At 36.8% G+C, this 13,419-nt stretch overlaps 1 protein-coding gene across 2 annotated transcripts in view; it reads right to left on the bottom strand.

Moving 5' to 3' along the window:
* PAK2 (p21 (RAC1) activated kinase 2) overlaps nucleotides 1–13,419 on the bottom strand; it is an 88,713-nt gene that overhangs the window by 13,550 nt on the left and 61,744 nt on the right. For both annotated transcript variants that reach the window (XM_040621394.1, XM_040621393.1), the window contains 7 exons: nucleotides 12,241–12,373; nucleotides 10,557–10,620; nucleotides 8,847–8,895; nucleotides 8,276–8,388; nucleotides 6,776–6,893; nucleotides 4,730–4,829; nucleotides 2,230–2,426 (listed from right to left, as the gene is read on the bottom strand). In XM_040621394.1, the coding sequence (XP_040477328.1) occupies nucleotides 2,230–2,426; nucleotides 4,730–4,829; nucleotides 6,776–6,893; nucleotides 8,276–8,388; nucleotides 8,847–8,895; nucleotides 10,557–10,620; nucleotides 12,241–12,373 (774 nt within the window). The remainder of the gene's footprint in view (nucleotides 1–2,229; nucleotides 2,427–4,729; nucleotides 4,830–6,775; nucleotides 6,894–8,275; nucleotides 8,389–8,846; nucleotides 8,896–10,556; nucleotides 10,621–12,240; nucleotides 12,374–13,419) is intronic.

The following is a 13,419-nucleotide window of genomic DNA, read 5'->3' as shown; positions in this document are numbered from 1 at the left end:
ATTGAGATATAACCCATGCACTATAAAAATCACCCTTTTAAAGTGTACAATTCAGTGTTCTTAACATTAAGAACATTCATCAAGTTGTACAACCATCACAATTGTCTAATTCCAGAACATTTTTATTCCTCCAAAAAAATACCCACGTGTATTATTAGTTACTCCCTATTCCCTCTTCTCTTCAGTTCCTAGAAACCACTAATCTCCTATCTTTGTGGATCTGCCTGTTGTAGAGATTTCATATGCTATGGATCCTCAGTATTCGCAGATTCCTTATATGTAAACTCATCTACTCATGCTGAAATTTGTAACCCACAAATCAATACTCTTAGTGCTTCTCTGATCATTCATGGATATGTGCAGAGAGGCAAAAAGTACAGTGCTGATGTGCCGTCTAGTGTCCTAAGTGAAAGAAGGCTGTGATGTGCCCTGTGGAGAAAACACGTTTGGTAAGCTTCATTCAGGCAGGAGTATATTGCCATCAGTATACTGGCTGTGACTTCAACATTACTCAATCAACAGTATATATGAAAATGGCTTTAAACAGAAGCACACATCAAGCAAGGTTACGGACTCATCAGTTGACAAAAATGACCATAGGCTGGGGTACCTGGGAGGCTCAGTCGGTTGAGCGCCAACTCTTGATCTTGGCTCAGGTTGTGAGGGTCATGGGATTGAACCCCGAGTTGGCTCCGTGCTCAGTGTGGAGTCTGCTCGAGTTTCTCTCCTTCTGCTCCTCCCCCCACTCACACACACTCTCTCTCTCTCAAATAAAATAAATAAATGAAATCTTAGGAAAAAAAATGTGACCACAGGCTTGCAGGAACCCAACCCTATATTTCCCCTAGAAGCAACAGTTCAGCATTTATTAATTCAGTATTTGTGGCTTTGCAAAACCTAATTACCATGAGTGACAAAAACCAACTGCAAATGGAATCACACAATATGTGATCTTTTGCTGAGGACTTCTTTCATTTAACATGATGCTTTCAGGTTTAATGTTTTATGTATCTGGACTTTACTACTTTTATTATGATTAAATAATATTCCATTGTATTGACAGATCACTTTTGTTCACTCACTCATCAGATGATGGACATCTGGACTGTTTTTACCTTTTGACTATTATGAATAATGCTGCTCTGAATATTTCTGTGCAAGTTTTTGCGTGGATGTATGCTTGTAATTCTCTTGGATATATATCTAGCAGTGGAATTACTAGGTTATATGGTAACTCAACGTTAATTTTTAGAGGAACTGTCCAATTGTTTTCCAAGTGCTGCATGCACCAACATTTCCACTAGCCATGTATGAGGGTTCCAATTTCTTCACATTCTCACTAACACTTATTATCGTTCATCTTTTGGATTATAGTCATTTCCGATGGTGTGCAGTAGTATCTTGTTGGGGCTCTGATTTGCATTTCTTTAGTAACTAATGATATTGAGCCATATATGATAATTTACAATAGTAGAAAGAAAAAGAAAGAAAGAAAGAAGAAGACAAAGAAAAAGAATGAATGAACTCCTAAACTTTCCACCTCTGCTGCTGAAATATCTAATTGTTTAAAGTCTACTAACCATAGGCACCTGGGTGGCTCAGTCGGTTAAGTGTCTACCTGCCTTCGGCTCAGGTGGTGATCCCAAGGTCCTGGGATCGAGCCCCACATCAGGCTCCTTGCTCAGCAGGGAACCTGCTTCTCCCTCTGCCTGCTGCTCCCCCTGCTTGTGCTTGCTCTCTTCACCCTCCCTCTCTCTGTGTCAAATAAATAAATAAAAATCTTAAAAAAAAAAAATAAAGTCTACTAACTCCATCTGTAACTCAGGACCCTCACTCTTTGTTTGAATGTGAGCTTTAACACTGCCATCTATACAGCTTTCTCATAGATGTAATCTTGTTTTCCTCTCCTGTGTACCTGGCAGTACAGAGGCCAAGGTTCAAAGCTGACAATCTGAAAAGTACATCTAGAGATCCTTTGTAGAAAAGTGAGCAAATTCTTACTTATGTGCAAAATTTAAAACCACATAGCTTACTAAAAATTTACGAACTATTTACCTAACACATTCAACTCAATAACCCAGAAGCAAATAATATTTAGATGCAGAGACTAGGTTATATCAACTTTGTAGCCTAAATTTTTCCCTAGTGGCAGGTGCAATCAGATTCTAAATAAATATTCTGAAGAAATGTACTTTTCTAAATATAAGGCTTGTATTTAATTGGTCTTACCCTCAAGGGATTTTCATTGAGGTATGGAGGCTCTCCTTCTACCATCTCAATAGCCATGATACCCAGAGACCATATGTCCACTTTAGGGCCATAAGCTTTCCGTGTGACCACCTCTGGGGCCATCCAGTACGGCGTTCCAACCATGGTACTTCGCTTGCTCTGCTCAGGGGTGATCTGGGCACAGAACCCAAAGTCGGCTATAAAACAAAACAAAGTATATCTACAGTTAATGGTGTCGATGGGAAGTTTCATCTAAGAGTTCATGATAGATGACTTAATTAATTACATCTGACTATTCAGCCTCGTCTTTTTTAACATTGGATTTAAAAAATAAACAAGGGCACCTGGCAATTGAAGAGTCCATAGAGCATGTGACTCTTGATCTTGGGGTCGTGAGTTCAAGCCCCATGTTGGGCACAGAGCTTACATTAAAAAAAAAAAAAAAAAAAAAAAAAAAAAGATAACCCAGAATGGATTTACAAATATTTTGATGATGTTATATACTCTCACTTTGTTTACTTTTACTTCTCACAAGCAAAGGGCAAATTATCAGGAGGTCTTTTATTCTAAATAATTATCCTAAAAATTTTTAATAAAGTTGAAGAAGGTCTAAAAGAAAGTTACCAAAGGTGAACACCAAAACTAAATTCTGTAAATCAGGTAAAAAGGTCAGGAAGTGGGAACTATTTTTGAAGAAAATAAACAGAAGCCAGAATTACTAAGTATCTGACTTAGCAGACAGCCTAGAAAAAGGACAGATTTAACTACAGCTGTACCTAACAAGGTCCTCGCCAGCATTACTCTACTCCAACCACTTCATTTTGTAACAGGAGCAGAAAGCCTCGGTTATCACTCAGTGTTAATTTAGTGGGAACATCTGGATGAGAATCTAGAATTTTTTCCTCCCTTCTACAGACCCATTTCTACTTCAAACGTTAACTATTGTTAACATTTAGTTTTATAAAGCTTTGGACTTTTTCCTATGAATTTATATAGGTACAAATATTACCTATGAACTCCATGGTTTATTTAACCTAGTTAGGATACTTTATAAACTGCTTTTTTTTTTTTTTTAAAGTAAACTCTACCCTCAACATGGGGCTTGAATTCAGCACTCTGAGATCAAGAGTCACATGCTCTACCAACTGAACCAGCCAGGTGCTCCAATAAACTGTTTCTTAAAACTTATTTTTAGAGATTTTTCCATAGTTGTATATTGATCTACCTCATTACTATAACCACACAATATCACAAAATAACAAAATCATAATTTATTTTACCACTCCTTTACTGCCAGACATCTATGGCACTTGTTGTGATTGTTTACAATGTTGTAGAGAACAACTTTTTATTTATTGTTGTGCATATTTTCAGTAATTCTACCCAAGAGAATACTAAAAGAGCAATTGTATAGTCAAATCATAAATTTATAGCTAAAATGAATACTTGTAACAAACCAGGTACGTTCCAAGTATCTTGTAGGAATGAACATACCCAATCCTCATGGTAACTTTGAGATAGGTACATTTATTAATATTACTCTCATTTTACAAATTGGGAAACTAAGGCATACATATTTTTAGATAACTTATCCAAGACCATTCATCTAGTATGTGGAAGAGCCAGGATAAAATATTATCCAAAAAAGTCCAATTCAGCTTACATGTGTATCCACCAAAAAAGTATGAGAATGTCCATTTCTATTTTGCCTGCTGATTAAGATTAGTAATCATATTTTTGACCACCTGGTAGAACCCCTTTCTTGTGGTTGAATAATCTCTGGAAGAAATATCTTAAAAAAAGAGATACTGAAAAAGGAGTCAAACACTCCACAGAACAGAGGGAAAAAATTTTGATCTCTTGATCCAAGAAATGCCTTCAATTTTGCATAGTTGGAGGAACCTCAATAGAAGTTCTTCTTGAACCCTCCAGAGGGCATAGCTGAAATGGACAGATTATAGCCAGCAGAGGAAAAGAAGTCTAGGACTCCCCCCCCACCCATGATTCTATCATGTCTGATACAGAAGACACTTAGGAAAAGAGGTTTGTTCCTTTCATCGCTCAGGTCAGGGGGCCAAGCTCTACCAAATCCAAAGAAAGCTGAACAGCATAATCAGAAAGATCTACCCTAACAGACAACAGAGACAAATTCAAATTTATCTTTGGAAGACAGTATCAACATGATGACAATCCCAGGCACTGTTCCTCAGTGCTTTACATTTTTAATCCTCAGAAGAATTCTCTGAGACAGTTACTATTATTTTCCTTATCATCTAATTGAGAAAATAAATACAGACATTAAGTAACTCACCCCAAATTATTCAACAAGTAGTAGCTAACCTGCTATTTAAACCCAAGCTGTCCAGTTGGAAGTTCATATTCTTTACCATTTTTCTCCCTCCCCCCATATATTAAGTCATAAAAATATTAATAGGTTTCTTTTACTTAAACAAACGGCAGAATTATAATAACAAATGTTATTTCCTTATTTGTTACTCACTAAGTTTAACCGATCCTTCCATCCCCAAAAGCACGTTGTCACTTTTGATGTCTCTGTGGATCACTTGATTAGCATGTAAAAACTCCAATGCCTGTAAACACTAAACAAGAAAAACACCTATCAATGAAACAGTCCCTGAAAAGTCTAAGGGAAGTTACATACAGTACTTACAGCATGAGCACGGCTACAGAAGTCTAATCCAGCCCCTGAAAGGTAGGTAAGATCCTGGGAGGTCCAGCTCCATCCAGCTGTTCACTGACGTAATGTTAAAATGTTTTCATTTCTTTTAGAGTGGATTTTACATAAAGCTATATTCACAACCTAGGTACCACTGATGAAAGAATAACTTTCCTCTTATGCCATGTTTCAGAAAGCATGGTCAGCGGTGAGGAAAAACTCTCCCCCCTTCCTTAAATACAAGAACAAGATTAGAGGGGGTGCCTGGGTGGCTCAGCTGTTAAGCGTCTGCCTTCGGCTCGGGTCATGATCCCAGCGTCCTGGGATTGAGCCCCGCATTGGGCTCCCTGCTTGGCGGGAAGCCTGCTTCTCCCTCTCCCAATACCCCTGTTTGTGTTCCCTCTCTTGCTGTCTCTCTCTGTCAAATAAATAAATAAAATCTTAAAAAAAAAAAAAAAAAGAACAAGATTAGAGTTTTAAGATCTGCTTGCCCATATGTTTTTGAATATAAACTGAATATAAAATGTAAGCTTGGAAAAAGCTACGTTTTTATTTCTTACTCCCACTAGAAGAGAACAGCAAAATAAAGGCTGTACATTATGAATAACAACTAAATCTCATTTAAAATAGTCTACTATTCATTCGAGGAAAAACAGATAAACTGTGTATTACTGTACCACATATACCAAGCATTTTTTTTTTTTTAAAGATTTATTTGTCAGAGAAAGAGAGAGTACGCATTAGCAGGGGGAGTGGCAGAGGAGCCTGATGTAGGACTCAATCCCAGGACCCTGAGATCAAGACCTGAGCCAAAGGCAGACGCTTAATCAACCAACTGAGCCACCCAGGCGTCCTGCATTTCCCAAGCATTTAGGCAGATTGTTGAAAAGAACAAATCCTCCCCAAAACATCTGTACAACAGGAACAAATTTGTCACAATTCGAGGAACTCCTAAAATAATTTTTTAAACAATTACAAAAAGAAATTACTAGAGAAACAAATTAAGTATGGATACATTCTTAAGTTTTTGTCAGCTTTTTTTTTTTTTTTAAGATTTTATTTATTTATTTGACAGAGAGAACGCAAGCAGGGGAAGAGGAAGGGGGAGAAGCAGACTCCCTGCTGAGCAGGGAGCCCGCCGTGGGGCTCATGACCTGAGCTGAAGGCAGACGCTTAACCGACTGAGCCACCCAGATGCCCCAAGTTTTTGTCAGTTTTTAAGTGATCAAACACTCTTTGTTAGAGATATCATATTAGTAAAATACCATATTCATAACTATTAAAGAGTTCTTATTTCCTCCCCTCCTGAAACAACCAAAGGGGCTACCCCTTCAGTGGAGCATAATTAACTCAGAATTAAAATTTTCAGTTTTAGCTTAAACTTAGGCAATTTGGCAGAATTCTACTGACTTAAGCAACAGTATGTCTAAAAATTCAATAATGAATATCAGGAAACAACCAGCTTTTCACCTTTGAGGAGATTAATAGAGCCAGAAGCAGACTTAATACTTAAGGTGAACATGTGCCCTGCTTTGTGTGAGACAGTCCTTGTTTCCACTGTTGAGTGGCACTCCCTTTCACTCTTAAAAGTACCCTGTTGGGATCATAAATTTCAATGATCAGCCCACTGAAATTTACCTGTGAGCTGGGCTCTTCAAAAATCCATGCTTCATTCCAGAATTATCTTACACATGGAAGGATATCTCACATAGGATAAAATGGTATGCAGACGACTTGCAGAGAATATGTAGAGAAAGCATCTCACACAGTAAAAATCACCTGTGCAAAAAACTTTTCTTTTTTTTCTTTTTTTTTAACCTCCTACGAACTACACATTGCGTTAACTTATCGGAAAGGGAACAAACTCACCTCTCTGCACACAGCAGCAATCTGTGCTTCATCCATGCAGGTTTCTGTTACAACATCAGTAAGTGAGCCCCCAGCAAGGTACTCCATTACCACAAACAGTTCATCTCCCATCAGGTAACTAAAAAAACATGAAAAACACACAAAATACACTCACGTTTTTACTTTCACACCATGTCAGACACCCTCACCATGAAACTAGAAAGCTGGAAGCTGGGAGGGCCAGGAAGAAAGCTGGCAAGCTGCCATGCAACAGCACAGAAAAGGAACTGAAGATCATTAGGACTTTCCTGAGTGATTCACAGTTGGCCCACAAATGTAACTTGATGTTTTCAATTAAAATAACTCTGTAAGGTAGGAATCATTCGTCCTGTTTTACAGATGAACAGTTGGAGGCTTGGAGAAATGACTCATCCAAGTTCACATAGCTAGTAAGTGACAGACCAGAATCGGAAGCCAAGTGTAAATGATTCCAAAGCTATGGCTTATCTTACCCACCAGGCCATACTGACTTGACATAGTATTTTCAAAAGCAGGGAAATATACTTGGAAAAAGTTGATTTTTATGAACATGGCCCTCGGTACTAGGGATAAAATCTAAAAATATGTTAATCTTTTCCCCATTCTAAACACATTTAAATGTGGAAATAAAGTCACTTATAATGTTCTATCTCCAATACAATCACTATTTTAATTTTCATTTATTTTTCTATTCTTCTTTCATTCACATATATGTAATTGCTTCAGAATCCCCATATAATCGTAGAATATACAATTCTCTATTCTGCTCTTTGTTTTGTTATTTAACATCAATTCCTAAATTAAATGAGGTTTTGACAAACTATTTGCCCATGAAAGACAGCATTTGAAATAGCAACTGATCTAAAAGTTTAAAAACCATGTGGCCAGCCACTGCTGGCGGTCAACACATGAATCACAGCTCATTTCCTTAATGTTTCTGCGTCTGAACATTTATAATTAATATAAGCACCAGCAGCAATGTCCTTCATTTAGCTGCTTTCCCTTGCTTGTCAGGTGATATATATGTAGAAAAAGGCCTGCTAAACTGCAATGTGCCTTTTTTTTTTTTAAAGATTTATTTATTTGAGAGAGAGAACTTGCACGTGAGCTCTGTGTGTGTGTGTGTGTGTGTGTGTGTGTGTGTGTAGCGAGGAGGGAGGGGCAGAGGGAGAGGGAGAGAATCCCAAGCAGATTCGGGGACTGAGCAAGGAGCCCAAGGCCCGGCTCCACCAGGGCTTGATCCCATGACCCTGATATCATGACCTGAGCCGAAACCAACAGTAGGACGCTTCACCAACTGCTCCACTCAGGTACCCCTGCAACAAGCCATTTTTACTTTTACCTCTCTTCCTCCTTCAAGCTTACTTTTCAACACTGATATCCTACTCTGGTCTAATTCAAGTGCTTGAGCTAGCCCCCCAAACCACGAGACGTAAAATATCCACATTTTTGTCCCACTGTTTAAGAAATACTCATATTTACCTGTCCAAGAAGTTAACAATGTTGGGATTCTTTAATTCTTTCATCACCAGAATTTCATTAATGATTAATTCCTTCTTTGGCTGTTTCTGTAAATTAATTTGTTTGATAGCAACCTATGAAGGAAACAAAAAAAAATCAGAACAAGTCTCCTAATTCTCTTAGAAAATTACAAACACCAATCAGGTAATAATTTAATGTACTGGGTATCTATTGTATTATACAGTGAGCCTGTAACTTACTCCCACGTAGATGCTTTGTAATACACAGAGCCTCATTACTTTTAGATTTCTCCCGAAGCTGATTAACCAACCCAAGGTCAAACCAATGCCAGGAATTAATCCTCTTTTCATTCCAAGCTGGGAAAATAATTTTTTAAATATTTGCTTATTTATGAAACTCAATGCATAATTCCTTCTTTTTCCCCCTATTAAGAAAAGTGCTATAAAATAGAGTAATTCTTTCAACATATTCAACTGAAAAAAAGATTCCTATTGATTATTCACAGGTTTATCTAGTTTCCTTCTATACTAAAAGCTAATGGTAACACCCAGAAGTATGAAAAAGTAGCTACCTCCTGTCCCAATGCCACATCAGTAGCAGTGAAAACTGTACCAGAAGCCCTAGGGGGAAAAAAGACACAACCAGATTTAAGGTTTCTATATCATTATCATTTATATATCTAAAGACTTTATACTTAGAACAACTGGAAAAGGATTAAAGAACATTTAAGACTTAACATTTTTAAACAGCAGTAAAAGGAAACACAAATGGGGAAAAAATAAGAAAAAGGCAATCCCTGTGCCCAAAACTTATGTTAGAAATTTGTCATAAATATCATACCTACAAAAATGTAGGAAAAAGATAAAGGAAAGAAAAAAGTAATATATACTCATGGATCCACTCCCCTGCTTAAGAAACAAAAACCAACAAATAAATTTAAAGTCCTTGCATGTGCTCTCCAAAGGCATCCTTCCGTCCTCCCAAAAGTAATGGGTATTTGGTGTTTATTCTGTAGTTGATGTGCATCCTTTCCATGCATTTGTCTACACTTTAACTATCGAGGGCATAGGTGTGTATCACTATAAAATATATTCAATATGATTTTTAAACTTTTTTTTTTTTTTTAAGATTTTATTTATTTATTTGACAGAGATAGAGACAGCCGGCGAGAGAGGGAACACAAGCAGGGGGAGTGGGAGAGGAAGAAGCAGGCTCATAGCGGAGGAGCCTGATGTGGGGCTCGATCCCGGAACGCAGGGATCACGCCCTGAGCCGAAGGCAGACGCTTTAACCGCTGTGCCACCCAGGCGCCCCCAATTTTGAAACTTCTTATAAATGGTTTCATTGTATGAATTTTTCTACAATTTGCTTTTTAATTTTTTAAGTTATTTTTTATTTCATTTTATGCTTTGAGATTTGCTTTTTTAATTCAACATTGGATTTAGGATAGGCCTTATACTTGTTCCCTCATCATTATTATTATTCAATATATTATAATTTATCCATTATCATGCTCAAGAATATTAAGATTATTTTCAATTTTTGTTATTAAACCACTTATGCAATGAAATTCAGTTTTTGTTTTTTTTTTCTAAGAGAGGTAGAGATAGGGGGAGAGGCAGAGGGAGAGAGAATCTTAAGCAGACTCCACACCCAGCGTGAAGCCCCATGAGGGGCTGATCTCACAACCCTGAAATCATGACCTGAGCAGAAATCAAGAGCTGGATGCTTAACTGACTGAGCCACCCAGAAACCCCAGTAAGTTTAGTTTTTAGAATGAAATTCATAAGGAAGTTTTCAAAAGACTCAAGCTCTCTTTCTAAATTCACAGAATACTTTCCAGAGATTAATAACATTAAAAATTCAAGATGTTCATTTGCGCCCAGGCAACAGAAACAAAGTTAAGTGTAGTTTAAAAATACAAATTACTGGACAAAATCAATCATTATTCAATGATGTGATTAAATACATACTTTTATTGCCTATCATCTTGTAGTAAATGTTCTTATTGTCTTTCAACTGTATTTGGTGGTCAATTTTTCCACCTAATCTCTTAACCACCAATGAGAAATACCATTAAAGAAAAAAACAATGTACAGTCATTTCTCAACAGTACAGTTTTGTAACAGCATGCAGAAATAAATGCATTACTTATTTACACCAATCCAAGAATACCACTCATCGAATGCTGTAAGTGCTCAATGTCAACAGGCAGAAGAGATACCATACTATATACCCAGGAACTATTACGTACTATTTAATATAGTCACAAATAACTTACCCTTGCCCAATTTTTTCATATCTTGTGTATTTTTTCTTAGGGTCACCTATGCTCACAATAGTTCCTATTTTAAACAAAAAACAACAAGAAGTTGAAAGCTCAGTCAAGCATTTTAAAGTTATAAATTAATACCATTTTCCTTTTAATAAACTTTACTGATTTTAGAACACTGGTTTTCTTTTTTTTTTTAAGATTTTATTTATTTATTCAACAGAGATAGAGATAGCCAGCGAGAGAGGGAACACAAGCAGGGGGAGTGGGAGAGGAAGAAGCAGGCTCCTAGCGGAGGAGCCTGATGTGGGGCTTGATCCCATAACGCCAGGATCACGCCCTGAGCCAAAGGCAGATGCTTAACCGCTGTGCCACCCAGGCGCCCCAGAACACTGGTTTTCAAACACAACACTAAGTTTAAAAAATCACGTAGATTTCAAACACAGAACACTAATGAAACTTAATAAGAAAGTATCAGAAACAAGGAGACATATTATTTCCATGAGGTTGGACTTCCTCGCTGTCTTAATTATCCTCTCACTTTCTCAAAAATAAACACACTTTAAAACGACAACTGTTGTTAGTCTGCCTGAGAATAAAGGGGTTCTCAGAATGTGGGATGTTCAGTCTTAATTGGAAAATTTCTGGGGAAGGATGGGTTGGTCATTCTACTTTTCATACTCCACTGAAATGTATTAAACTAACGGTAAGTTATGAAACCACTTATTATCATAAATAATATATAAATGAGATCCAAATGAATAACCCCAATGGCTTTTTTGACTCTTTCCATATACCTTCTATCTTCCAATATATTTAGGAAACCACTTATTTCTATGAAGATTACTTTAGTATGAATTAATCATACATCTGTTTTAGGAAAGTTCACAAAGTCACAACCAAGAAACGTTTTTATAATTAGGATTTGGACATAAAACTGTAACAACATATTCTTACTACCACTAACTAAGTCAAAACATAAGAAAACCACACTAAGTTCTCACTTGCTCAAGGTAAAAGGAGATATGATCATATTAAGGAAACTCACACAAATAATCCAGTTTTATATAAGTACCCAATCTCAGGTCTATAGCCTCTTTAGCTATAGTATTTTTCCTTGATCCTTGATCCCTCTATATCAGTGTTCTTTGTAACTATAGTTGCTTTAGACTTGTAATTGGACATTATTGCTACCCTCTCCCTGGCACTGTGTACATTATTTCCAATGGCTGATTCAGGCCAATGATAGTTAATGGATGAAAGGGGAGAAGAGAAAAAAAAATACATTTAATGTTTACACATATATCTATACAGGAAGGCCATATTGTTTAGTTATTTGGGAACAGTTTGTATTCTCATACCAAGAAACTGTAAGTATGTATAAATATATACAAACTTCCTTTGATAAGGTTTCCAACCATGACCCTTAGATTTGGCCCTTTGGGAAAAAGTATTGCTCCCAAAGGTATTGATCACTGCAGACATTACTCAATAGTCAACACACAATAAACAAGCAAATCAGAGTATGATTTTGGCTTCACCAGATTTTAACTGAAACTACTGTTCCTAGGAGGAAACACTTTATTATTTATGTCTTAAACCAAAACATAAGGTATAAATTAAAATCCATCTGAGCCAAATGTTTCAAGAGCTATTAATAATTTAAGAACAATGTAAAATGTAGGTAACATACTTAATTTCTCCATAATCTCTTCATCTGTCATTTTGGTCTTCTTTTTCTGTTTGTCAGAAGACTTGGCACCGCTATCAACATTAGAATCGCCAACTGGTGCAGGAATAGGGTCAATTACAGACCGTGTATAAATCTGCAGAGAGACAGTTAATTACTGAGATCCGAGGAAAAATATTTTTAGGTATTCTTACTGGTACACTATTCAGTTTTTTTTAAATAGACATATATGAAGACATTTATTATAGGAATTGGTTTATGGAGTTCTGGAGGTCGGGAAGTCCCACAATCTGCCTTCTCATGCTGGAGAAGCAGGACAGTAAGTGGTGTAATTCAGTCTGACTCTGAAGGTCCATGAACTACCAGCCCTTGCGTCTGAGGGCAGGAGAAGATGGATGTCCCAGGTTGAGCAAGGACAGCACATTTGCCCTTCCTCCACCTGTTGTTATATTCGGGCTCTCAATGAATTGGATGATACCTACTGACACAGGGGAGGGCGATATTCTTTACTCAGTCAACCAACTCAAATACTAATTTCTTCCAGAAACCACTATTCAGTTCTTTGATTTTTTTATTCAAAACTAGTCTTCTCCAGTGTTCTAAAGAAAGAGAATATTTTCAGACTTAATAAAAGACTTGTAACTAAGATGAATAAATGTTAAACACTTAACACACGATGTATAGATTTTAGAAGTCTGTCTAGCAAAATAGCAGATCTGTGAATGAAATTTAAGTTTAACTAGATCTAAAATGATATGCTAGCAATGAAGCAAAAAGAAGCACAAATTTAAAAATCATGTTCTTACTACAAAAGAGAAAGAGCAAAATTACGGAAACCATGATGTTGAATTAACTATTAATTCTTATAAAAACTTACACCCAAAGATGATCTCTACCATTTCATTTTTTGTTTTTTATGTATTATTTTTTAAAATTTTTATTTAAATTCAATTAACATATAATGTATTATTGGTTTCAGAGGCAGAGGTGATTCATCAGTCTTATATAATACCCAGAGTGCTACTGTCTCATTTTAAACAGCCAATTCTAGGAGGTAAAGCAAGAACAGAGCCCTCTCTCGTTAGATCAGTACCCAGCAGCAGCCCTCGGAGCCTTTCCTGCTGATTGTGCCAGCACTCCACTGCATAGCACCTTGCCCCCCTTTCCTTGTATTAGTACAGG

The sequence above is a fragment of the Ursus maritimus genome, unplaced genomic scaffold (genome assembly GCF_017311325.1).
Source record: "Ursus maritimus isolate PB19 unplaced genomic scaffold, ASM1731132v1 scaffold_4, whole genome shotgun sequence".
Classification (NCBI taxonomy): domain Eukaryota; kingdom Metazoa; phylum Chordata; class Mammalia; order Carnivora; family Ursidae; genus Ursus; species Ursus maritimus.
Note: the sequence above shows the minus strand (reverse complement) of the source record. Positions and strands in the feature narration are given on the sequence as shown.